General features: G+C 44.0%; 1 protein-coding gene across 1 annotated transcript in view; it reads left to right on the forward strand.

Annotated features, from left to right (window-relative positions):
* The window catches only part of GAD2 (glutamate decarboxylase 2), a 64,340-nt gene that overhangs the window by 11,683 nt on the left and 26,851 nt on the right, over positions 1-25,806 (forward strand). Inside the window, exons 7-10 of the mRNA XM_004014229.5 lie at positions 1,472-1,587; positions 14,381-14,460; positions 23,810-23,864; positions 25,536-25,652. Of these exons, the coding sequence (XP_004014278.3) occupies positions 1,472-1,587; positions 14,381-14,460; positions 23,810-23,864; positions 25,536-25,652 (368 nt within the window). The remainder of the gene's footprint in view (positions 1-1,471; positions 1,588-14,380; positions 14,461-23,809; positions 23,865-25,535; positions 25,653-25,806) is intronic.

A 25,806-nucleotide genomic window follows, 5' to 3' on the forward strand; every position in this document is an offset into this window, starting at 1 on the left:
AGAAGCAGTAGGAATTGCCCTCGTTCTGACTGAGATAGAGCCAGGCTCTGGGTGATGCCTGCTGTGTGCCAGGTTGCCTGCTTGTGTCGGACCCCAGTGCTCACTAGGCAGAGATCATCACCGCACCTGGGCCATCCAGCTTGGTACAGAGAACCCTCCTGCTCCACAGCCACCAGAAGGGAAAAGAACTGAGAGAACTCACATGATGCCAGAGCCCTGGCGACCCCCTTTGGGTTGGGGAGGAGGGTCATTGTGTTTCACTCCTCATCGTGTTCTCACAGCTCCCGCATCAGCATATTCATTTGCTTTCACAACTTCCTGTCTTCTATCTGGTTAACAAAAATCCTAAACTATCCAACAATCCTGGGGAGAAGCTCACTTTTCTTCGCTTGTCAAATGAAACTCTACTTATGAGACACTAATTCTATGGTATGAAATCCTTGACAGTCTTAGGATGGCACATGAAAAGTAGTTCAACATGGATTTAACATTCCCCTTGTGTGTCTTCCTAATTATGAAATTGTAGCCATTAAAATTATATTGCAATGATGTCATTAAGAGGGAAGAGCCATCTGAGGGGAATTAACAGATAAGTATGATGAGATGGGCTTGGATGTTTATCATTCTATAAGGATTGTTAACAGTCCACGATATTAATAGCAACTGATCTTTTTCAGCTCAGATAGAAGGCACTGCATGAGCTGAAATGAAATGTCTTCTCCATGAGGACATACATAGGATTTTCACAGATCTAATGCTGAATGACTTACTCTTAAGCCGAGAAGGAAGTCAACTTTTTAAGTTATTAAAAGCCTTTTCAAACGGCTCTTAGTAAGAGCAGAGTCCACTGCAGTTCGTGCCCCGTCCTGCCAACCCCAAGTCCCCAGAGACAGACGTGGATGTAGAGGGCTGGAATCCATCCTAGGTTTGGGTCGAATCCTCCTTTGGGCCCTCTCAGCTAATGCCTTTGAGTCTGAGGATTCAATTCAAAGCACAAGCCAGTAAGACGATTTTCTTCCGTGTCCAAAGAGGACTCTGCTGCTGCTAATGCTAAGTAGCTTCAGTCGTGTCCGACTCTGTGCGACCCCGTAGACGGCAGCCCACCAGGCTCCGCCGTCCCTGGGATTCTCCAGGCAAGAACACTGGCTGGAGTGGGTTGCCATTTCCTTCTCCATTGCTTGAAAGTGAAAAGTAAAAGTGAAGTCGCTCAGTCGTGTCTGACTAGTAGTGACCCTATGGACTGCAGCCTACCAAGCTCCTCCGTCCATGAGATTTTCTAGGCAAGAGTACTGGAGTGGCTTGCCATTGCCTTCTCCGAAAGAGGACTCTGCTGCTGCTGCTGCTGCTAAGTCGCTTCAGTCGTGTCCGACTCTGTGCGACCCCATAGATGGCGTCAGTGGAATTAATATTGCTTGCTTGTGACATGTTAACGATGACTAGAAAAGGTAACTGTTGTTGCTCTGCCCTCTAGGTGGCGCTATATCCAACATGTACGCCATGCTGATTGCGCGCTTCAAGATGTTCCCGGAAGTCAAGGAGAAAGGGATGGCTGGCGTCCCCAGGCTCATTGCCTTCACGTCTGAGCATGTAGGTGTTCGACGTCCTTTCCAAGTTTAAGGTTATATTCCGTAAAACCTGGGTTGAAGGAGTGGTATTTGGAAATACTTTACCCCACGTTTTCCTCTTTCCAGAAGATGCTTCTTGGGAGAGGACGAAGGGGAGAGATCAGGTGGGTGGTGCAGTGCGGGGAGCTCCTTTCTCTTTGCAATTCAGAAAGATGCTCAAAGTAAAAGCAGTTTGCTTTCAACCACCAGTCCTATACTCCCTACTTTGTAATAAGGTTATGTGTTGGGGAAACAGGAAGAGGAGAGAGGGCAAAGTAACCGTGAACTCATATGAATCATCAATGCTGTGCAGTACAGAATTCAAAACTGCCAAGTATCCTGTTGATACAGGCTTTCTGTTAGAAAATTCTGATCAGATATTCTACCCTCTTGGTTCCTTGGAAGCGAGTGAATACAATTCATAACCACTCCACTAAAAATGGAATTAAAGGAAATTCATGATTGATTTTAATACATTATCCTTAGCATCTTGCTTTCAGTCATGTTTTAGCATGTTGAATGCCCTTCCTCAACTTATTGGCATCAAATTTAGCAGAGAAGAGGACAGCCTGAAATCACCTGATGTTTTCTTTTCCTATTGCTGCTGGAACAAATTACCACAAATTGTGTGGCTTAAAACTACATGGGTATCTTACAGTTCTGGAGGCCAGAAATCTGTAGTGGGTCAGGAAGGCTGCGTTCCTTCTGAAGACTGTAGGAGAGAATTCATTTCCTTGCCTTTACAATTTCCAGAGGCTCCCTGCCTGCCTTGGGTCACGGCCGCTTCTTCCATCTTCAAAAGCGGCAACAGCTATCTTCAGATCCCCCGCCCCCAACCCCAGCCTCTGCTGCCATCACTCCACCTCCATCTCTAGCTCTGACTCTCTTGTTTTCCTCTTCCTCTTGTGATTATACTTTGATAACACAGGATAATCTTTCATCTCAAGATCCTTCATTTAATCTCGTCTTCAAAGTCCCCATTGCCGCGTAAGGTTACATGTTCACAGATTTAAGGGATTACGGTATGGTCTTCTTTGTGGAGATGACTGTGCACAGTACTCAGCCCACAAAGCCTGATTCCCCACCATGACATAGCTCTCATGTCTCAGCTTCTCCAAGGGTAGAAAACCAGAATGCATTTGTCTTCCAGTGACTATTTCCCTACAGTGGATTTGGATCCCTCAGTAGTTACATGTTACTGTATTCTCAGGCTCGAAACACCCAGGTGATCTTATATTGGCATCTTCCTCTTTGGGTTTCCTTGCTGTTTCCACATCTGGAATGAGGTTGACCTGTCAGCATGTTCATGGTGCTCTCTGGTTTCTGCAGGAGTTTCTTGGGCTCAGGTTGGATGTAAGTTCATTTAATGTTGCTCAGAAAGTTCAGTCATGTGATCTGAGGATAATTGAATATACCTTAGTTCCTTGACATTGCCAACTTGGGATCTCGCTCTTCTCCATTTTCCAAGGAAAAAAATGGTGATTTAGAAAGAAATGATTCTACAACAGCCATTCAATTCTTCACCTCCTTCTGGTATTCCTATCTGTGCCTATAATTATGGAGCAAGATTTGAAAATTAGGAACCTAAATTACCAATTGTCTCTAACTCAATAATTATTTTGACAGACAAGCTATTCTTCTAACGTGCAAGACCGTATATCCGATTGTTATTGACCATTTCTAACCTCCAATAGACACATGTTCATTTAATTCAAGAGCAACCTTGTGGGCCAGGCAGAACAGGGCTTGTTCTCAGGATTTTTTTTTTTTTTTTTTTAATGAAGAGGGTGTAGTTAGCTAGAGAGATAGAGCCAGGATTAAATAAATTTCCTGACTCCCAGAGCAGTGAGGGCCCTGCCCAAACCACCAGTGTAGAAACTAGCTTAAAAAATACAACAGAGTTTTATAAACTACAGCTCATCGACTGCTTTAACATTTTATACCTTCCCAAGTCAGATTTCCACCAAGAGCTTTTTTCTTAACATGAGGCGATGCTAAACTGTTTCTTCTCTGTCCCTCCCCAGACTAGAATATCTTTCATGATACCCATAGGTTGGGCTGGAAGGGAGTTTTAGAGCTTGATTTAAAGAACTCCAGTGTTTCCTGGAGCACTTGATCCAAACCGTTCTAGACATTTGTTGTTGTTCAGTTGCTAAGTTGTGTCTGACTCTTTGTGACCCCATAACTGCAGCAAGCCAGGCTTCCTGTCCTTCACTGTCTCTCAGAGTTTGCTCAAACTCATGCTCAGATGGTAAAGAGTCTGCCTACAAGGCAGGAGACCTGGGTTCGATCCCTCACTTGGGAAGATCCCCTGGAGAAGGGAATGGCTACCCATTCCAGTATTCTTGCCTGGAGAATTCCATGGATAGAGGAGCCTGGCAAGAGTCGGACCCAACTGAGAGAATAACACTTTGACATTCTGGACATATGAGCCCTTAAAAGTGAGTCCTGCCCTTGAAGCTTCAAGTTAAGTGGTAGCATAACCCCCATGTCTAGCTGCCTCTGGGCTCCAGACCTCAGGGCCATTCCATCCCATTCATCCTTTTGTACTGCTCCTTCCAACTTCAGGCCATGCCGGATCTTTCCTTAATCTTAATGGATTTTGCAATCACGGTCTCCACCAGCTCCAGAAATAGACCTTCACAGGCTGAAGAAAGAAAATTATCAAATCGGGTCTCAGCATACCCTTTCCACAAGCTAGTTTCCATCTCTGCATTTAGGTTTCTTTCCTGAATCCCTTGACCTGCAAGGAGACTGGAGGGGGCGTGGGGTGGGGTGCTGTGTGGGTCAGGTTGGGAAAGGAGTGGCCAGTGGCTGAGGCATGAACTGCCTCCATTATTGTCTCTTGTTATGCTCCTAGAGAATTCCCAAGTCACAGGACGTTGGGAGAATGGAATGAGAGTCTTAAAAAACACTTACATCAGTGCCTGGGAGGTAGGAAGTGAAGTCGCTCAGTCATGTCCGACTCTTTGCGACCCCATGGACTATAGCCTACCAGGCTCCTCCATCCATGGAATTTTCTAGGCAAGAGTACTAGAGTGGGTTGCCATTTCCTTCTCCAGGGGATCTTCCCGACCCAGGGATCGAACCCAGGTTTCCCTCATTGCGGGCAGACACTTTACTGTCTGAGCTACCAGGGAATCCCAATGGGATGTAGGAAGCTCCACATAAATATTAGGTAACTTGAAAAAAACCACCACCAGCTTGTTTTATGTATGAAGAAGTCAGGCCTCAGAGATGGAAGATATTTTTCCCAAGCTTTCACACTCAGGCAATGGCAGTATCTGCTCTACTGCTACTGCTAAGTCACTTCAGTCGTGTCCGACTCTGCGACCCCAGAGACGGCAGCCCACCAGGCTCCCCCATCCCTGGGATTCTCCAGGCAAGAACACTGGAATGGGTTGCCATTTCCTTCTCCAATGCATGAAAGTGAAAAGTGAAAGTGAAGTCGCTCAGTCATGTACGACTCTTCGCGACCCCATGCAGCCTACCAGGCTCCTCCATCCATGGGATTTTCCAGGCAAGAGTACTAGCACCTCAGTTTTCTAACAATTCTAGCACTGTGCTTTCTGCTCCTAGGCTGGCTGACCAGAGAGCCACACTAGCTGGCTGTTCTACATTCACTGGAAGCAGCTTTCCTCAAATCCTATTTTCTTCATGTTGGTTATTCTGATGTTAATATAATTTCCTGACCTATTGAACTGAGCTGGTTACTGTCCTTTCTTCTATTCTGAGCAGGGAGTTGATAACTGGACATGGTTAGTGCCATAGAGATGAAAATGGTGTTGAGAAACTGCCATCCTCCAGCATCCAGAGAGAAACTTCACATGTTCAGAAGGCAGAGGGTCATCTGTTGGTTTCTAGAAGACACTCCACTCCCTCTCTGCCACGTTCCACAAAGCTACCCATCACTTCTCTGGCCACAAAAACAGACTAGAACTTTCCCTAAAGCAAACGAATAGTATGGTGATAAATCACTGAGTTGAAATGAGATAGTGTTAAGTTATGAGTTAGGAGTTCCAAGATTATTTTTCTCTGAAATATAGAATCACGAAATTGGAAATGATCTTAAAGATTATCTGGTTCAGTATTCATCCTTTGCTGGAATCTCATCAAACTCAGTGACAGAGAGCCCAGAAAAAATTAACCTGATGAATTTTAGGTCCTTTCTTGAAAGCAGGTTTAGAGGGAAGCTAAGATCACAGCTTGGTAATTCATCTCTCTCTCTCTCTAAATCTTTTGAAAGCCCCAACCATGAGCTTAATCCAAATTCCTCTTATTTCCTCATGTGACACAAGCTCTTCCAGAAATAGCTTCAATGAAGCAGCATAATCACATCTAGGAAAAATGTTTCTTATAATCACAGCAGACGCTGAGATCTTTCAGATAAATCACCATAACTAACTCACTCCACTTGTCACATGCCAGGTCTAGGGCGGGTCTGCATCTCCTGGAATCATCACCGGTGTTCTGCTGAGACCCCTCATGACCTCAGTCCACTTCCATGGGGGTGACGATTCTCATAATTGCTTTAGAAAGATGATTTTCAGATAGCAATACTTTTTGAGAGGGTTTCAATGACAATAGAAGTCTTTTGTGTTAAAAAATGAACGGTGTATTGAAGTAATTATTTGACTTTGTAAAATTCAATTTAAATTTTAGAAAGAATATAATTCTAAATTATTCAATGTATATGAATAACAAGGCTATAACAACTTCTTGTTGATAACGAACTATTCATATCTTCCTTAACAACTTATTCTTTTGATCTTATAATGATGTAAATCCTCTAACAAAAGTAATGATAAGTTCTAGAAAATAAAGAATTGGGGAAATATAAAAGCAAAAACAAAAAATGAATGGTGACCTGGGCAGCTTGGAAAAAGCCCCCATGTTATGCTCCTCATTAGACAGAAACACTGACTGATCTTTCAGTAAGTGAACAAGTGAACCAAATTCAGCTCACTCTCGGCATCCCCTACTCCACCTCTGTGTTCCTCCCTCCTTTTCTTATAGGGTCCTTGTCACCCCTGTGCCATCTTCTCTACCCAATCCCATCAACACCTCCTCTTCAGAAAGAACCTGAAAGTCACGTCAGTTCAGTTGAGTCGCTGAATCATGTCCGACTCTTTGCGACCCCATGGACTGCAGCATGCCAGGCTTCCCTGTCCATCATGTAAATGACTGTAAAATCCAAGTGTTGCCTCTCATGGGGGCATTTTCACTGCAATAGGAGGTGAGGAATGAGGCAGAAAAGCAGAAATCCAGCCACTGGGCACTGAGATGTTTCCTTTATTCCTTCCTCTACTCACTCCATGCTGCTGGATGCCAGGCACTGGGGAGACAGCCAGTGAACAGAACAGACCCAGTGTTGGCTCTCAAGGAGCCAGCATTGCACTGTCAGAGAGGAGAAGAGGATGGTCACCCCTCCCGGTGCCTCTGAGTCACATTCCTCATCTGATGGGTGACTCTCCCTTGCTCCAAGTGCCAGGTCGAGTCACTGGATAGACCTGTTTTTCTTCAGGTTAGAGGATAAAGCTCATAAACTTTGGGGTAGACTAGAAATGATGACAGGGCCTACTCTGCCCCTCCCAGGAGATTACTTAGCTCATTTCTTCCTCATCTGTAAAATGAAGATTACAACACCCAGTTCATGTAGTTGTTGGGAAGACGAGATGGGCTAATACAGTGCCTGGCCTTTAGTAAACACTCCACCAATGTCAACCAACATTGCTCTTGTAACCAGCTACCCGCTGGTGTCCCCATAGGTAGAGAGCTGAGCGCCTCTGGAGGGCAAGGTGAGGGCATATCTGGGGGTCAGTTATTTTCTTAAGATGGATAATGGCACCTCCCCCAAAACGTTTCCCTGGTGGCTTAGATGATAAAGACTCTGCCTGCAATGTGGGACACCTCAGTTCAATCCCAGGGTTGGGAAGACACCCTGGAGAAGGGAATGGCAACTCACTCTAGTATTCTTGTCTGGAGAATTCCAAGACAGAGGATCCTGGAGGGCTACAGTCCATGGGGTCAAAAAGAGTCAGACATGACTGAGTGACTAACACTTTCAATTTTCCCCAAAACACTCAAGGAATACTCAAGGAATCCCAGCTTTAAGACAGTTTGGATTTTCTGTTGTTGCTTGTATGATTTGGAGAGTTTTTGTTTTTGTTTTTTTCACATGCTCCAATTTGGCATATGCTTATTTTATAACGTAAAGTGAATTGACATTAGTTTTGTTTGAAGTTTTCGAAATTCTGCTCAAGTTACTCAGGGTATCTGATGGTGGTATTACATTAGGTGATAGACTGGAGAATTGGAAGGACCACAATTTTGTGACCATCTATCAATGCTGGGCGACCTGTGGGCCCTTCCCATTCAATAGCTATGCTTCTCACACCAACTCTCAAGGTAAGAATTCATCCTTGCAGCCCAACAAATGATAACTCAATGGGAGAGTAACTTGCCTAACTAGAGACAGGTCGTTTTATCTCAAGGAACAGCTTTCTTTTTTCTTTCTTTAATTTTTTAAATTGAAGTATAGTTGATTTGCAGTTATATAGCTGTTGTGTTAATTTCTGCTGTACAGAAAAGCAATTCAGTTATACGCATATATACATTATTTTTCATTTCCTTTTCCATTATGGTTTATCAGAGGATATTGAATAGCTCCCTGTGCTATACAGTATGACCTGTTGTTTATCCATTCCTATATATTATCATTTGCATCTACCAATTTCAAGCTCCCAATCCATCCCTCCCCAGCTTTTCTCTATGTCTGTGCATCTGTTTCTGTTTCATAGATAACTTCACTTGTGTCATATTTTCCATTTCATATAAAAGGGATATCATATGTCTTTCTCTGTCTGACTTACTTCACTTAGTATGATAATCTCTAGTTTGATCCATGTTGCTGCAAATGGCATTATTTCATTCTTTTTTATGGCTAATGTTCTGTTATACACGTATGTACCACATCTTTATCCATTCATCTGTTGATGGGCACTTCGGTTCTTTCCATGGCAGATGACCTCTTTTCATTACACATTTTCATTCCACTCTTCTCAGGATCCTGAAATCAGGGAAATAATTGCTTTCATGTGGCTGGATACATGCTTGGTGCTGGTGTTCACGTTTGTCGCCACACACCACCATTGGGTCTACTCAATCCTGGTACACGCCATTCATTTCTTTTAAAACATACTTAGGGCACAGACTCACAGTGGGGTAACTTAATAGCTTTGAGTGCAAATGATAAGGTGGAAGCTGCACAGAAAATGCCTCGAATGCAGATCATGTCACCTCTGACTCACACGGAGTCTCTAAGAACATGGAGGGAGATCCCCTCCCCTCCACTAAATCGTGATAATCAGAAACCAATGAGCTTGTACTCTGGGCTCCTACAGTACAAGCCCCTTTGTCCATCAGATGCTTTCCAAAGTAGGATGCTCTTTTAGTCCATTTGATGAGCAGAAGCAGGATCAAGAGTGACCAGCTTGTCTGAGACGGTATAGGAGGCAAACGAGGAGGGTCAGGAAGGGGTGTGGAGTAGCAGGAGGACAGGGAAGGGCTGCTGGTTCACTAACTGGCCATGGAGGAGGGACTCCAGGGCAAGACAAAGGGCTAAAGGAGCAGATTCCAGCTCAGTCATAGGCTAGGCTGGGCTTCAAGATTTCCTTGCTGGGCATCTGTGACGTGTAAGGATGCATAATCCATCTACTTCTGTTCTGTGTGCCTACACACGCACACATACACACACACACACACACACACTCACACACACAGACCCCGTTCACTCTTCTCACAAATCGAAAGGCTATATTGGTAAAAAAGGATCAAATCCAAGGATGACTGGTAGACCTTCCAGCTGAGAGGTAAAGCTCTCTCTAGATACCTGCTTCCCAAGCTCCTCAGCCTTCAGGATGCTGTGCTCTGCTCTGGTTTATCAACAAGGGGTTCTGTTCAACATGGTGCCAAAGAGTAAAGATGTTTCTCCTGGTATTCTCACAAGCTCAGGGCATCCTGTCATTTAAGCTGTCCTTATTGTTTCTTCCTCACTAGGTAGTCTCTTTTTTTTTTCCCTCTCAAGTTCCTTCTCTCCTAGGTCACTGGTTATTTGTGGATGTTGTTGTTGTTTAGTGCGAAGTCATGTCTCTTTTGCCACCCCATGAGCCGTAGCCCACCAGGCTCCTCTATCCATGGGATTTCCCAGGCAAGAATCCTGGAGTAGGCTGCCATTTTTCCTTCTCCTGGCATCTTCCCAACCCAGAAGATGTGTGTCTCCTGCATTGGCAGGTGGATTCTTTACCCCTGAGTCACCAGGAAAGTCCCCTATTTGTAGATAGCATTTAGCTATTTCCCTGTTCCCTCTCCTGAAAATGTAAGTGGACTTAGTGTTTGGTTCCTAACTTTCTTTTTCATGCCTTTGTTCCCCCTCTTGAAGCTTCCTATTTGGGTGTGTGTTTTTCCTTTAAATGTCTGGCATTCGGTACAGTGATCAATTATCCTCAGTAACTGCCCCTCACTTGAGAATCCCCATTCTTCCTCATTAAAGACCAGACAAGGCTACTTCCTCTCATTGACCAGTGCATCAGATCTCTTATTTATCCTCAGTGTGCCATTTAGCTGTTTAGTGCTGTCAAAGTTCAGGAGAAGAAGAAAAACCCAGAAACCAGTGAATTACTGATAGTAGACGTTTATGGTGCTACTACTAAGTCATGTCGGACTCTGTGACCCCATGGATTGTAGTCCACCAGGCTTCCTAGTCCATGGGATTTCCCAGGCAAGAATGCTGGAGTGGATTGCCCTTTCCTTCTCCAGAGGATCTAACCCAACCCAGGGATAGAACCCACCTCTTCTGCATTGGCAAGCAATTCTTTACCAGTGAGTCACTTGGGAAGCCCAAAAGTTTATTGTACACACATCAATAAGACACCTTGCAAACTACGAGCAATGAGGCTCAGAGATTGTTGTTACAGAGCAGCTTATATAACGTGGAGGCAGCGGTTGGTTACAATATTAAACTTTTCTGAAGTGAAAGGGAATTGGTTCATGGTTCCCACCTATAAATGGAGGAAAGTGAAAAGTGAAAATTACTTACTCATGTCCAACTCTTTGTGACCTCACGGACTGTAGCCTGCCAGGCTCCTCCGTCTATTGAATTCTCCAGGCCAGAATACTAGATTGGGTAGCCATTCCCTCCTCCATCCATGGAATTCTCCAGGCCAGAATACTGGAGTGGGCAGCCTTTCTCTTCTCCAGGGGATCTTCCCAACCCAGGTGTCTCACATTGCCTGTGGATTCTTCACCGTCTGAGCCACCAGCAACGCCCAAAGAATAGTGGAGTGGGTAGCCGTTCCCTTCTCCAGTGGATCTTCCTGACCCAGGAATCGAACTGGGGTCTCCTGCATTCCAGGCAGATTCTTTACCAGCTGAGCTACTAGGGAAGCCCCTATAAATGGGGAGAATGATTTAAGTCTCATGATTTTCAGGGGCATCCTTGAAAAGCGACCCATCAAGTGAGCCTCATTTGTCTTGGAAAATCAGATAAATTGAGCTTTGTTTGTCTGACTACCCTGGTTTTGTCTGCTCAGGGAATTTTCAAGTCTCTGTTTGTGTTGGGGTTTAATAGTGCTTACAGGCTCATTCACTGAGGGGCCTAGTTGGGGGTGTGTGTGCTTGCTCAGCAGGGCAGCTGGCACCTCCATTCTGTGCCTCCCCGGTAGGAACAGACTTAGTGCCGTTTTCCCCAGGTGTCTTCCTTTGGGGGTCACCCAGGGATCCAGTAACTACGTAAGAGAGAACTTTTTTTTTGGTGGGGAAGCCATGCTTCTTTCCAAATACAATGAAACTTTCTTAGTTCCCAGGTATCTTGGTAATGGTTGTCCACATTGTCTTCCTGAGGTTGTAAAATAAACTAAGGACTCCTTCCCATCACTATGCTTAACAGCACTGGGCTTTTTAAAACTCCTATATTCAACACCTCATTTATTGGTTTATAGTATTTGCTGCTGTTATAAATGTGATTTCTTCTTGCTTATTAGCCACACCCCCTAGAAGTATGCGTGTTACCAGTTCCTAGGCTGCACATTTGAGAATTCGGAGAAGTCCAAAGCGTACGTTGGAGGAGAACACACTCTGGAGCCATCATTTAAAATTCAAGGCAGCCACCCTTTGTGGATGTAAATTGAGGAAGCAGCTCTCCTTTTGGACAGCTTAATGACCTGTATTTAATAGTAGGAGGCTGCTCGCAGATGCAGTACAGCTGGGCAAGGTTGGATCCTCTCTGCTCTTCAGAATGCACAGTGACTACAGCCATTGAAATGATTCAGATTCTTAGCCAGAATCCACAATCAAAATCACAAAGATTCTGCTCATCAGGGTGGCCTTTCCACTTGCACTGTTTGCCCAAGCCAGTGACTGATGCCTCCATCCTGATCGCACGCTGGGCTGGATGGTCGTCTCCACCACAAACAGCCCCTCCAGTGAGACTGGGATGAAAGAGTGCTGGGTTTCAGGCCAGCTTCTCTTCCTTGAGGGCACATAATTTCACTGGACTTGAAAAAGCGTGAATGTAATTTGAGTAGCAAAATGTAAGTCTGGGAGCCATACGATACACAGCTGCTGGAGGCTGTGGCTGTGTTCTGATGCCTTGTGTGTGAGATTGGCATGGATTACCGTGTGTTGCTTACTCTTCAGTTGTGTCCAGTTCTTTTGCAACACCATGGACAATAGCCCTCCAGGCTCCTCTGTCCATGGGATTTTTCAGGCAAGAATACTAGAATGGGTTGCCATTTCATTCCTAGAGGATCTTCCTAACCTCGGGATTGAACCCGTGTCTCTGGCTTGGCAGGTGGATTCTTTACCACTAAGACACCTAGCAGGTTGTTTTTGTTTTGTTTTGTGTGTTTTTTTTTAAAAAATAATTTCCAGGATCTTGTTCTCTTCATGCAAAAGCCCAAGTGAATTCAACAGCAACAAAATCCAAACAACCCCCTTCAAAAATGGGCAAAGAACTTGTAGAGACATTTCTCCAAAGAAATGTACCAATGGCCAGTAAGTCCATGAAATGATCTTTGACATCACTAATGATTAGGTCTATAAAAAGCAAAACCATAATGAAGTATCACCGCACACCTATCAGAATGACTGTTACCAGAAAGCAGAAAACAACAACCGTTGCCAAGGGTGTGGAGACTCTGGAACTGTTGTGCACTGCCAGTGAGAAAGGAAATGCAGCTGGTAAGGAAACAATGTGGCAGGACCTAAGAAGCAGAATTACCTTACGATCCAGCATTTCCACTTCTGCGTATATACCCAAAAGAGTTAAAAGCAAAACTCAAGGAGATGATTGTCCACCCATGTTCATAGCAGCCTTATTCACAAGGCCAAAGGCTGGAAGCAACCCAAGTGTTTATTGACAGATGAATGAAAAACTAAAGTATTGTGTGTACATAAGATAAATATGCAACGTGCTCTCAGTTGCTCAGTCGTGTCTGACTCTTCGTAGCCCCATGGACTGTAGCCCATCAGGTTCCTCTGTCCATGGGACTTTCCATGCAAGAGTATTGGAGCGGGTTGTCATTTCCTACCCTAGGAGATCTTCCCAACTCAGGGATCAAACCTGCATCTCTTGCTCTTCTTGCATTGCAGGCAGATTCTTTCCCACTGCGCCACCTTGGAAGTCCAAAATGAATGTGATTTGACATTAAGAAGGAAGGAAATTTTGACACATGCTACAACATGGATGAACCTTGAGGCTATTATGCTAATGAAATAAGCCAGTCACCCACACACACAAATTACCCGATGGTTCCGCTGACATGAAGTATTAGAGTAGTCAAATTCATCAAGATAGAAAGTAGAATGGTAGGAGCAAGCCCTTCAGGAGACTGTGATGTATCCCGCGGTTTGGGAACCACTGCTGGCGAGAAGGGTGGACCCTCCAGCATGAAGGAGCCTCTGTTCTCCTGCGCTGTGCATGTTCAGGGCAAGTCGAGTGCTTCTCGCTAAGGGGGTTCCATTGACAAATAAATGCAAGAAACATAGCAAAACAGATCTACCTGGGATATCTGCTGCATGTGTTTTCCTATTAAAGGCTCTGACAAGTCCTGTACTAGGGAGATTTAATTCAGCTTGTTTAACCAGAAAAAGTGAAAAGTAGAAGTGTTAAAGTCGCTCAATTGTATCCAGCTCTTTGTGACGCTATGGATTGTATCCTGCCAGGTTCCTCTGTCCATGGGATTTCTTAGGCAAGAATACTGGAGTGGGTTGCCATGCCCTTCTCCAGGGGATCTTCCTGACCCAGGGATGAACTCGGGTTCCCTGCATTGAGGTGGATTCTTTACCATCTGAGCCAGCCACCAGGGATGCTTCCACAAATTCTTGAATGAGGAATACATTATCACTGTGGTGATACCTGATAGTCTTTTTGCTAGGAGTCGTCAAAAAATGGGGAGCTGCTGTTTAATGGATACAGAGTGTCAGTCTTTGCAAGATGATAAAGAGCTCAGGAGATAGATGGTGGTGATGGTTGCTCAACAGTGTGAATATATTTAATGCCATTGGCCTAGAGACTTAAAATAGTTAAGATGATAAACTTCATGTTATGTGCCTTTGACCACAATTGAAAATTAAAGGTTAAATGAAGGATTCCATCTTTTCTCAGCAATTCAGGCTTTGGAGGGACATGTCAGAAATAAAAGGAAAAAAGAAAAACAGCCAAGGAAAAGGATCTTGACTTTATTTGCAACTAATTACAAATGTGGTTTCTTTTACAGAGCCATTTTTCTCTCAAGAAGGGAGCTGCAGCCTTGGGCATTGGAACAGACAGTGTGATTCTGATTAAATGTGATGAAAGGTGAGCATGAATCTGCAACCCTTGTTGGTTACCAGTTTGCAGTTTGTATACATACGCCTTAAAAGTCTGAAAACAGGTGATGACCTGTAGGGCACAGACCTGCCTCCTTGCCAGCTGCTAGTCTTCGCTGTTTCTTTTTCCCTCTTGCTTGGAGTCCTAGGACGTGGTTCTTCAATGACGCAGAGGCATTCACGGCCTTTGACTGAATCCACACCTTTGCTGAATCAACCAGAATTTTCTGCACCGAGAAGGTGCAGAAGGACATTTATCATCTGGGCACTTAAGCAGCAGCCAACGGGTTGAGAACTGATTTATGGAGGTGTCACTCCTCCAGGCACCACAGATTGTGTGAACTTGATGGAGTGATTACAGGAGGGGGACAGTTTAGGGAGCAGAAGGTAAATAATGCCTCCAGCAACTCATCAGCTCAGAGCCTGAGCCAAAGAGCTCTCTTAGGAAAACTCCCTGTCTTAATCTGGTACCCAAACTTCGTAGGTATTCTGGATAAAGGTGAGGTTAAAATGTAAGAAAATAAATTTAGTCTTAAAAGGATTGAATAAGAAATTCCACTAAATTAAAAGGAAGCCACTCAATTCACCATTTATTTATTCATATGAATTTATTAGAGAGATATTTATGATCACTTACCATGTCACTAGGTTCTAGAAAAGCATAAGGCATAATCCTAGTTCCCTGGATGTATATGACCCAAGTAGGGAGAGGGCCTGTCGGCAGAAGGAGGGTGGGCTGACCTGGGGAGGAGCAGTGGAGATGAAGTGCTGGAATTGACAGGAATTACTGACTGACCCGGGGGAGGGTGTGTGCAAGTTGACAGGTGAGAGGAGAGGAAACACCAGGCTTCCCGGCTAAGTCCATGTGGTGCTATTCTCTAAGCCAGGAACCATCCCCCCCTCCCCCGAAGTGGAGATGCTGAGTTTGTAGAGCTTATGAGATGTCCAAGTGAGGGTGTCAGGGTAGCCAACGGAAGCATCAGCCTGGAGGTCAGAAGATGTGTGATGGGACCCGTGCAGAGTGGGCCTGGGCAAGAGTCAGGGGGAACCCACGTGTCAGGGACAGTCAGAGTGAGAGCAGCTGCCGTGCAGACTGAGGAGGGCCAGTCCAGAGTTGTTGGAGGAGAATCAGGACCCAGGGCTGTGAGAGTGATTCTAGAAGTGGTTGAAAGCTGAAAGGATTAGTTTCCCAGTCCTGTCCGACTCGTTGTGACCCCATGGACTGTAGCCCACTAGGCTCCTCTGTCTATGAAATTCTCCAGGCAAGAATACTGGAGTGGGTTGTCATTTCCTTCTCCAGGGGATCTTCCCGACCCAAGGACTGAACCTAGGTCTCCTGTATTGCAGGCAGATTACCGTTTGAGCCACCAGGAAAGCCTGTGGAGTGGGTGCAGCATCAGATGCCATCAGTAGATGAGATGAGGGTCAACAGCTGCCTCTCAGCTTTCCTTATAAGAAGGTGGCTGATGAGTTTGGCAGGAGCAGTTTCAATAGAGGGTTGAGACTGGAAGGCAGTTTGCAGTGGATTCAAGGGTGAGCGGAGAGGAGGAAATGGAGAAAAAAAAGCCAGCTGTTTCCAGAGGTTGAGCCATGAAGGGGAGGAAGGAGTCCAGCATGGTTTGGGTTGGGTTGTTTTGAGGAAGGGGGCTTAAAGAAAAGAAAGTGTGAAAGAAATGGAAGTCGCTCAGTTGTGTCTGACTCTTTGCGACCCCATGGACTGTAGCCCGCCAGGCTCCTCTGTCCATGGGATTCTCCAGGCAAAAATACTAGAGTGGTTTGCCATTCCCTTCTCCAGGGGATCTTCCTGACCCAGGGATTGAACCCAGATTTCCCACATTGCGGGCAGATTCTTTACTGTTTGAGCTACCTAGTAAGCCCAAGGGGGCTTAAGACATATTTAACTGTGCAGGGAAGAGTCTGCTAGAGATGGAGTGTGAATTATATGGAAAAAAATGGAAAAAATAGCCGAGGTTTAATTTCCTTTGTGAGTTCCTTATTCTTGTGGCTGAAATTATGTAGGAACTGCCTCTGATGAGCTCATAAGCAATCTGAAATCATCTTACGTTATAAAACAGGAAGGAGACAGGGAGGAGAGAGCAGGAGTGGTGAAGGAAGGGCAGGGAAGAGGTTTAGGCAGGAGGGCTGGCGAGGATGGGAGGGGGCCAGCTGCTAGCTGATTTCAGTTCAGATACCCTCAGCATTAGAAAGGTTCTTAGACATTTACTCATCCAGCCTTTTTTTTTTAACTTTGTAGTTTTGTGAATAATTTCGACCAAAGAAAAACTGCAACGATAGTAACAAGAACTCTCACACACTCTACACCCAAAGTCACCAGTCATTAGCATTCTGATATGCTTGCTTTACCATTCTCTTTCTTTCTGTGGATGGAATTTAACATTAATATTACATGTTGAACATAATGAATATTACAGTATTGTTTAGTCGCTAAAGCATATCCTACGCTTTGCAACCCCATGGACTGTTTCCTGCCAGGCTCCTCACTCCAGTGGGATTTCCCAGGCAAGAATACGGAGTGGGTTGCCATTTCCTTTTCCAGGGGATCTTCCCGACCTAGGGATAAGACCCATGTCTCCTGCAATGACAGGCAGATTCTTAACCACTGAGTCACCAGGAAATCATTACAATATTACATACATTAATATACATATATTATAGATATAATTTTTTCTGAATCACTTGAGAATTTCTTACAGACATCATTCCCCTTTACCCATTAATTTGTCAGTGTGTATTTTTGTTTGTTTGTTGGCCACGGCATGCAGCACGTGGGATCTTACTTCCCTGACCAGGGATCAAACCCATGACTCCTTCTGTGGAAGCATAGTTTTAACAACCGGGCCACCAGGGAAATCTAGTTCAATGTGTATCTTTTTTTATAACAAAAATATTAATTTACCTAATCATAGTCCAGTTACCAAAATCAGGAAACTTGACATTGACACAGACTAATCTTTAATCTATCCACCCTATTCAGATTGCATCAGTTGTCCCAATCTTATCCTTTCAGTTCAGTTCAGTCACTCAGTTATGTCCAACTCTTTGCCACCCCTTGGACTGCAGCATGCCAGGCATTGCCGTCCTTCACCGTCTCCCGGAGTTTGTGAAAACTCATGTCCATCGAATCCGAGATGCCATCCAACCATCTCATCCTCTGTTGTCCCGTTAGAGCTATTTTTCTTTTCGCTGTCCAGGTTCACAAGTGACACTTAGTTTTCACCTTTTTAGTCCCCTTTAATCTGGAACTTGTCCTCATCCTTCCATTGTTTATCATGACATTGATATTTTGATGAGTGTAGATCATTTATTTTGCAGAATATTTCTTAATTGGGTTTATTTGACATTTCCTTAGATTCAGGCAATGCATTTTGGGCAGGAATTCCAGGAAGGTCTCTCCACTGTAAAATGACTGTTCTCTACTTTGCAGTTAATAATATTGGTAGGGGATGCTTTGAGACTATATATAAATACTATGTCCCTCCTAAAACATACATTCACTAGTTTAGCATCCATTGATGATGCTAAAGGAAGGAAGAATTTCCTTTTTTCTCTCTTTTTCCATCTTTCTTGCTCTATCTCTGTCTATCTTTCTGTCTCTAATATGTGTTATCAGCATGGACTTTCAGGTACTTTTAGAAGTTAATTCTCTCCAGCATTCTCTTCCACTTTCTTTGATTTCTCCATTTCTTGCTCCTCCCTTCAGGGTTCCCTTTAACTTACCTAAATTATTAGTAAATTGCTATTAAACCTCACAGGAAATATGTCTGACCAATATACATGATACCCTGTTGGCCTTGGACCAGAAGAGTTGTCAACCTTCCAGCCCCCTTGTAACACAGTCATAAGTCTCTTGTAGAGTTGACCTGAGGGGCAGAGATCAGGAGTAAGGCACAGTGCAGAGACTGCTTCTAAAACTGGTAGTTCCTCGTCACTGCTGGGGGCCATTGCTATTAACAATGGTTGTAACATTAGGCAATTTCTAATGGGAAGGATCACACATGCTTTCTTCTTTGCACACAAATCTCTGTGAACAGAGCCAAGCTCTCAGCTCTTAGGCTGGTAGAATTATTATAGTTCACCAGTGTCAATGAGCAGAGTCCCCAAAGACTCAAGCATCCCATTTGTGACCTGCCCAGAGTGCCACACTCCCCAGTAATGTGCTCCTTTGGGTAAGACAGTTTGCCCCTTTACAGCCGTGGGAAGATGACCGTGAATCTGTATAGCACAGTGTAATCTGTGTCATTTGCTTCTTTCCACAAAGAGAAGATTCTTCCTCCTGGTGGCTCTAGCTGGCAGTGTGGGATTTTGCTCAGGCAACTTCATCAAGTTTTCTGACCCAATAGCATCATATGGATTAAAAAAATTTTTAATTTATTGAGACAGCATTGGTTTATCATAGTTATCAAAATGTCATATGTACAGCATAAGGTTTTGACTTCTGTATACATGATGAGAGCATCATATGAATTCTTTAATATTTATTTTTCATGCTTAGGGTTTTTTTAACCCATTCTGACACATTTTGCTTTTTAAATTTAGAAATTTTTTTTTTTTATTTGGCCACTCTTCGTGGTATGTGGAATCTTAGTTACCCAACCAGGGGGCAAACCTGTACGCCCTGCAGTGGAAGCTCAGAGTCTTAGCCACTGCATGGCTAGGGAAGTATCCATCACATACATTTTTAAAAGACTATCAAAATCAAGAATCTCTATGTAAAACTGCCTCATCCAAAGCAGCAGTCTGGTTCAACAGTCCTCCCTTTTAATGGCAGTTTTTTTCTTAAACACTGGCACCTAATAGAGAATAGCACCACGGAGCATCAACCACTGTTTCACTGGGTGCTTACAGGCTGCTGCATATCTAAAGATAAAATATATACATTTTGCTATGGAAATACTTCTAAACCAGACATGCAGGATGCAATAGCTGCCGTCTAAAGCTTCCCTGCATGAAAAGATGCTTGTCTGGAAAAGCTAGGGCTGCCAAAGAGCTTCTAATCCTTGGAGGAGCCTGTTGGGGAGTTTGGAGGCTCTCTTCCTCCTCACAGCAGTTGGGGATGCACAAAGTCATGGCCGGACTTCCTTCTGCTAGCTTCCCTATGTCTGTGATGGCTCAAAACCCTGGGTCCTGTGAAAAGTGCCTGGCTAGTATGTTACACAGTTATGGAAATACCTGCCAGGGTAAAACTTCCATTTCTAAAGCAACATTTCTCAACATGTGGACCTAGGTCTGCCTGTGCCACAATCTCCTTGTTAGAAATGCGGATTGCTATGCATGTTTGTTTACTTGTTATTGTTTGTCTCCTCTGTTAGGATGTAAGCCGTGGACAGTAGAAACTGGCCTGTTTACCCTGGTACCCCAGCACCCCTAATAGCGTTTGGCACATAGTGAGTCTTCAGCAAATATTTGTAGAATAAATTAATTCCAGGGCCCTATCACTGACCTTCTGAATCAAAATCCCTAAGATCAGGGCCAAAGAATATGCATTTTGAAAACATTTATCATGATTTTTATGCATGCGAAATTTTACAAAGTTATCCAATTCTAAGATCACTGAAAAGGTGAAAAGTTTTGTCTACAGAGTCTCCCATACTAGCTTTCTGATCAGTCACCAAGATAAAGTGAGTATATTAATATTATCCTGGGGTGAAACGTTAGCCTTCTAGTCACATACCTCCGACAAATGTCCATCTGCCACCTGCAGTGTGCCAGGCTCTGGGTTTCTAAGTGGGCAAGGCAAATACAGACTTGAAGGCTGGATGCCTGGAGAAGTCTGGAACCTCTCTGTTAAGGACAAACCCAGAGCTTTCCACTCTGTGAGAAGCAAACACTTGGACTTGATGACTTGACAAGGCTGTCCCTTCTCCCTGCCTTCATGTGGAAATGGGACAGCGTGTGTGTTCACTGGGCTTCCCAGGTGCTGCTAGTGGTAAAGGATCCACCTGCCAAAACAGGAGACATAAGAGACGTGCGTTCTATCCCTGGGTCGGAAGATCCCCTGGAGGAGGGTGGCAACCCACTCCAGTATTCTTGCCTGGAGAATCCCATGGACAGAGGAGCCTGGTGGGCTACAGTCCATAGGGTCGCAAAGAGTCGGACACGACTTATCACGCCTGCATTCATACGTTCATTACTGCTTTCCCAGCAGGTGTGAATGGCAGCTCTGATTCTTGAAAGCTAAATGTCATCACAAAGGATTTATCTTCTTCAAAGACAACAACATTTGCATAGAGGTTTCCTATATGTTTGATCCTTTGAGTTTGTTCTGGAAGCTTGGCATTTACTTGCTCGTTTCAGCCAGGCTTTACCTGATCCTAGGCTATCATGCAGGCAACTGTCTTATCCTGTTTCCTCATTTGAGAAATGAGACAATCATTGAGAAAACAAGAAAGAGGTCTTGCTGCTGCTGCTGCTAAGTCGCTTCAGTCGTGTCCGACTCTGTGCGACCCCATAGACGGCAGCCCACCAGGCTCCCCAGTCCCTGGGATTCTCCAGACAAGAACCCTGGAGTGGGTTGCTTGGGCCCCTCCCAATTCTGACGTCCCCTATCTGTGACTTCTCTGTGTGGTCTTGCTGCCAAGGGTTAACAAAATATCTAGATGTGATTAGTGAGCAAATAGCAATTGTCAAGTCAGTCTCCCCAGAACTCTCCAAGGCAGAGGAGGTTAGTCATGGTAGACTAGATAACATTTGAGACTTGCAAACAATTTCTGAAAATCTCTCAATTTTATGTTTATCAACAAAAGCACCTTTGCAATTTTGAAGTACTTAAAACTTAGTTTCAAAGGTAAATATAAGACCTGAATTTCCTCTGAACCTTTTGTTTTTATCATGGTGGCTCAGGGTGTTTTGGCATAGCCAGATCTAAGAGAGGCCGAAAAATCACAACTTTCTTTTTCTTTTCTTTATAAAGCGTATAATTGCTTTATAATGTTGTGTTAGTTTCTACTATACAGCAAAGTGAATCAGCTGTACATATACATATATCCTGTCTTTGGGGGATTTCCTTCCCATTTAGGTCACCACAGAGCACTGAGCAGAGTTCCCTGTGCTGCACAGTAGGTTCTCACTAGTTATCTGTTTTATATGTGATATCAATAGTATATATATATCGATCCAAACCTCCCAATTCATCCCCTGCACTTCCCCTTTGATATCCATATGTTTGATCTCTATGTCTGTGTCTCTGTTTCCACTTTTTGCAAATAAAATCACATGTTTCAGGGATGCTCCCAGGCCAAGCTGTGAAGTGTAGGGAGACATGTAGGGTGTGAAGGGCCTTCCAGAACTCTCCACCCCCCCACCCACCCCTGCCACAAGACTGCCCCTCCATTCCTTCTGTCCCTCCTTCAGGGGCCCATCCCACAGAAAGTCCCCAGAGGTGGGCTGCTCAGATTAGAATCACACCCTCAGCACCAAATATACATGTAATGCTCTTTGTTTCACTCCAGTCCAACTGATTAATCACTGGTGATGTGTCCATTGCCGTTGCCAGGTAATTAATTGCATTTTAATGCTTTATTGACCAGGGGATTTTTGAAGAAACTAACACCTATGGCATTCATAGGTCTCCAGTCAATAATGTGTTAACTGCCTTTCTTTGGAAAATAGCTTCACAAAACTCAGTGGTTCTCCATGCTTTTTAAAGCACAGGAAGTAACCTCTGCTTTCTGTGCCGACCATTATGTAATACCTCTGTCAGCTTGAAATGAAAATTGTGGAAGATACAATGCCCATTATGCCCAAATTACTTTTATAAAATGGAGAAAGGTGAGAAAAGTAGTTTAAAATAAGATAACATGTTTCAGTCAGGAAAGCTTAGGCAAGACAATGCTAGAAGCTGTAATGAAGTAGCCTAATGGCTTGCTCTGTATCTAAATCTATATTTACCTAAAATTACAAGGATCCCCACAAAAGACTGTGAATCTCCAAACCTCACTTACTGTCCCCTCAATGCCAGTAGCATTCCCAGCTGCTTATGGTGACATCCTCCTTCCCATCACTTATTTTTCCAAGCTGCATTTTACAAACCTAGATCAAGGACCCCAATGTGAGAAGTTTAACGGTGTAGAAACCTCAGAAGAGTTCTTTTGGTTCAAAAAATCATTCACACCTCCAATAACGTATAGTTAGCTACTTTGTCTTTTGCTTGGATTTTTGCTCCAGAGTCTTGAGGTAGGAATGTCATAATGCATTATAAAAACCTCAACAATCAAAGCTCTCTTTTCTGGAATACTTCCTAAATGCCAAGCACTTTTAAAAATAATTTTTCATCTATTAACTCATATAACCCTCATAACTCCATAAGTAATATTATCGCTAAGGTATGGTCATCATAGGCACAGGAGTGGCTTGACTAAGATCACACATCTAGCCGCCTCTAACTTCTTGTAGAAATCAGCTCCTTTGATTATTATAATAGTAGTTTTTAAAAAAGTACTAGTTTATTTGTTTTGGCTGCGCTGGGTCTCCGTTGTTGCACAAGGGCTTTCTCTAGTTGCAGCGAGAGCAGCAGCTACCCTCCAGTTGCAGTGCATGGGCTTCTCATTGCAGTGGCTTCTCTTGTTGCAGAGCATCGCTCTAGGCTTGCGGGCTTCAATAGTTGTGGCGCACGGGCTTAGTTGCCCCGAGGCATCAGGATCTGCCAGGACCAGGGATTGAACTCATGTTCCTGCATTGGCAGGTGGATTCTTAACCGCTGGGCCACCAGAGAAGTCCAATAGTGGGGTTTTTATAATAACTAAAGCACTATGTGTTTCTACTTTAGGAAGGAAAGGATGAAAGGATGGAGATGAAAGGATGTTTCTCTGATGCCTGGCTGACATTTGAGCCCATGAGTTCTTGGCCTGCTTTGTGATTTTAGCTCTCGGAATGTAACTGGGTGGCTTTAGACGTAATATTTTCATTCAGATGTTTCAGAGTGGATTTTCTCTTCTTGGCATTTCATCTCTGTGTGCAATTGCAGGTCTGTTTGTTGGAAGATTTGGAAGACAAATCTTTTTTCTAAATCTGCTTTCAGTGCCAAATGTCTCACTCCAGAACAGATTTGCTCTAACTAAAGAGATTGCCTATAAAACAGGCTCTGTGCAGAGTGGAGAGACACGTGGACAGCGGGATCGGGCATCTCCTAAGCATATCAGAAATGACAATCCAGTGTCACTCAGGGAGGAAATGCCTTTCTTTCTGGAAACAACCAAGGAATGATTCCAACTGGTCCTTATTACCAATCATTTAAGGTTGAACTTTTACCCCCTTGCAACTCTTTGTAAAGGCAACAAAGTAATTATTCAAAGCAAACATATATTTGCTTCTCCTTTCAGGGGGAAAATGATCCCATCTGACCTTGAAAGAAGGATCCTTGAAGCCAAACAAAAAGTAAGTTTTTGAAGGGAGTTTTATGCAGCTCATAACAAGCTGAGGGTGTGTATTTCTGTTTCCATCTACTAGAGAAAGTGTTTTTGTTGTGTTTGTAAAGAGTACGTGGAATTTTTCATTCAGTCATTACTTATTTCTCTGAGTGATGGGCTTTACTTTGAAAAAGTCTAAGTTACTGGTAAATACTATATACAGTGGTACTAACAATTATAGTAACACAGTTATACTAACAGTTCTAGTAACACAATGGTAGTAACAGTTTCCAATGGACTTGCCTTCCTGTGTGAGGATTGGCATTAAACAGATTCACTGGAAAGACTGCTTTCACAAATGGAAAATCCCTAGAAGCTAATTTAGCATATGGGAGTTACTGTGTGTGGTTACTTGAAAGGGACCGTTTTCCTGCCAAGACACATACTGAAATGATTGACCCTCCAAACGCCTTATTTTTCAGGAAGCCATTTAGTACTTTTTTTAGAAGTGACACGTTCTGAAGACCTGCTGAAAATTCCTACAAAGCTCTAGAAAGTCATTTACATCCCTTCATGATTTGCAGGTTGGAGCTGTTAGTAGATCTCTTCTACAGTTCCCAGTTCAACAGCATGACGCATGCATTTTATTATTAGGATCTCAGAAATCATTATTTGTTTTCTTAGGCCTTTTCCTCCCCTGCAAAGTGGCAGCAGGATCCTTTCCCCTTATTCTGGTCCTAGAACCACTTGTAACCACATAAACCTTTGCTGCCACCTAAAGACTGACTGTAACATCAGGGCCTGTCATGTCTTTATGGAGTAACTCTGTTCACCCTATTTGAGGCATTCTTCAGCCATCTTTCAGCAACAGCCCATTGTTTCTATCAGTTTTCATTTGGGCTTCCCTGGTGGCTCAGACATTAAAGAGTCTGCCTGCAATGCAGGAAACCCGAGTTCCACCCCTGGGTCGGGAAGATCCCCTGGAGAAGGGCATGGCTGCCCACTCCAGTTGCCTGAAGATTTCCATGGACTGAGAGGCCTGGTGGGCTACAGGCCGCGGGGTCGCAAAGAGCCGGACATGACTGAGTGACATTCTTCGGCCATTTTTCATCAGCAGTCTATTATTTCTATCAGTTTTCATTTAGCCATGGCCAGACAGACGAAGTCAACTTAGATGGAAAAAATCATGGCTTATTGTTTACTCCCAAGTGAATCCTCTGAGACTCCAAATAAGTTATCTAGGGATTTTCCAACGAGGAATAATGGGCTGGTAGGAGTTCCTTCCCTTCATCCTTTTGTCTGCTCACTCTATTATGTTCAGAGACCCTTCTATGAAAAAGGAAGACTAGGAAAGTAAGTGGGTGGGGGGGTGGGGGGGGGAAGATCAGAAACTCTCCTTGGAATGTACCAAAGATTTGTGGGCACCACCAAGTTTACACACCCCTGGGTCCAGTGCAGCCTCTTCTGAGAACCAGAGTGTCTGATCTCATAAGGCAACTGGCAGAGCCTACAGAATGGCCTGAAGAACTCAGATCTGGAGGGCGAACATTGTTCCAACTAGGCTCCAAGGTATCGTCAAAACCCTTCTGGTGGTTCCAAAAAAGACAGATGTGTAAGATAGGAAGAGAATGTCCACAGCTTTTTAAAAGAATCCTTGGACTGCTGGTTTACATTCTTTGGGGCTTTCTCATTTGCACAGGGGTTTGTCCCTTTCCTTGTGAGTGCCACGGCTGGGACCACTGTGTATGGAGCCTTTGACCCCCTGTTAGCGGTTGCTGACATTTGCAAAAAGTATAAGATCTGGATGCACGTAGATGTAAGTATCAGAGAGGGAGCACCACGGAAATGTTCTTGCACATTTTGCCCCTGGAGCTCATGGAATGAAATGTATTGTATTTTTTTTTTTAACTTTAGGAGTTTATTCCCAGGATGATGATAGATAAGCTTTTAAAGGTGGCAGAGACAATGTA

The sequence above is a fragment of the Ovis aries genome, chromosome 13 (genome assembly GCF_016772045.2).
Source record: "Ovis aries strain OAR_USU_Benz2616 breed Rambouillet chromosome 13, ARS-UI_Ramb_v3.0, whole genome shotgun sequence".
NCBI classification, from domain to species: Eukaryota; Metazoa; Chordata; class Mammalia; order Artiodactyla; family Bovidae; genus Ovis; species Ovis aries.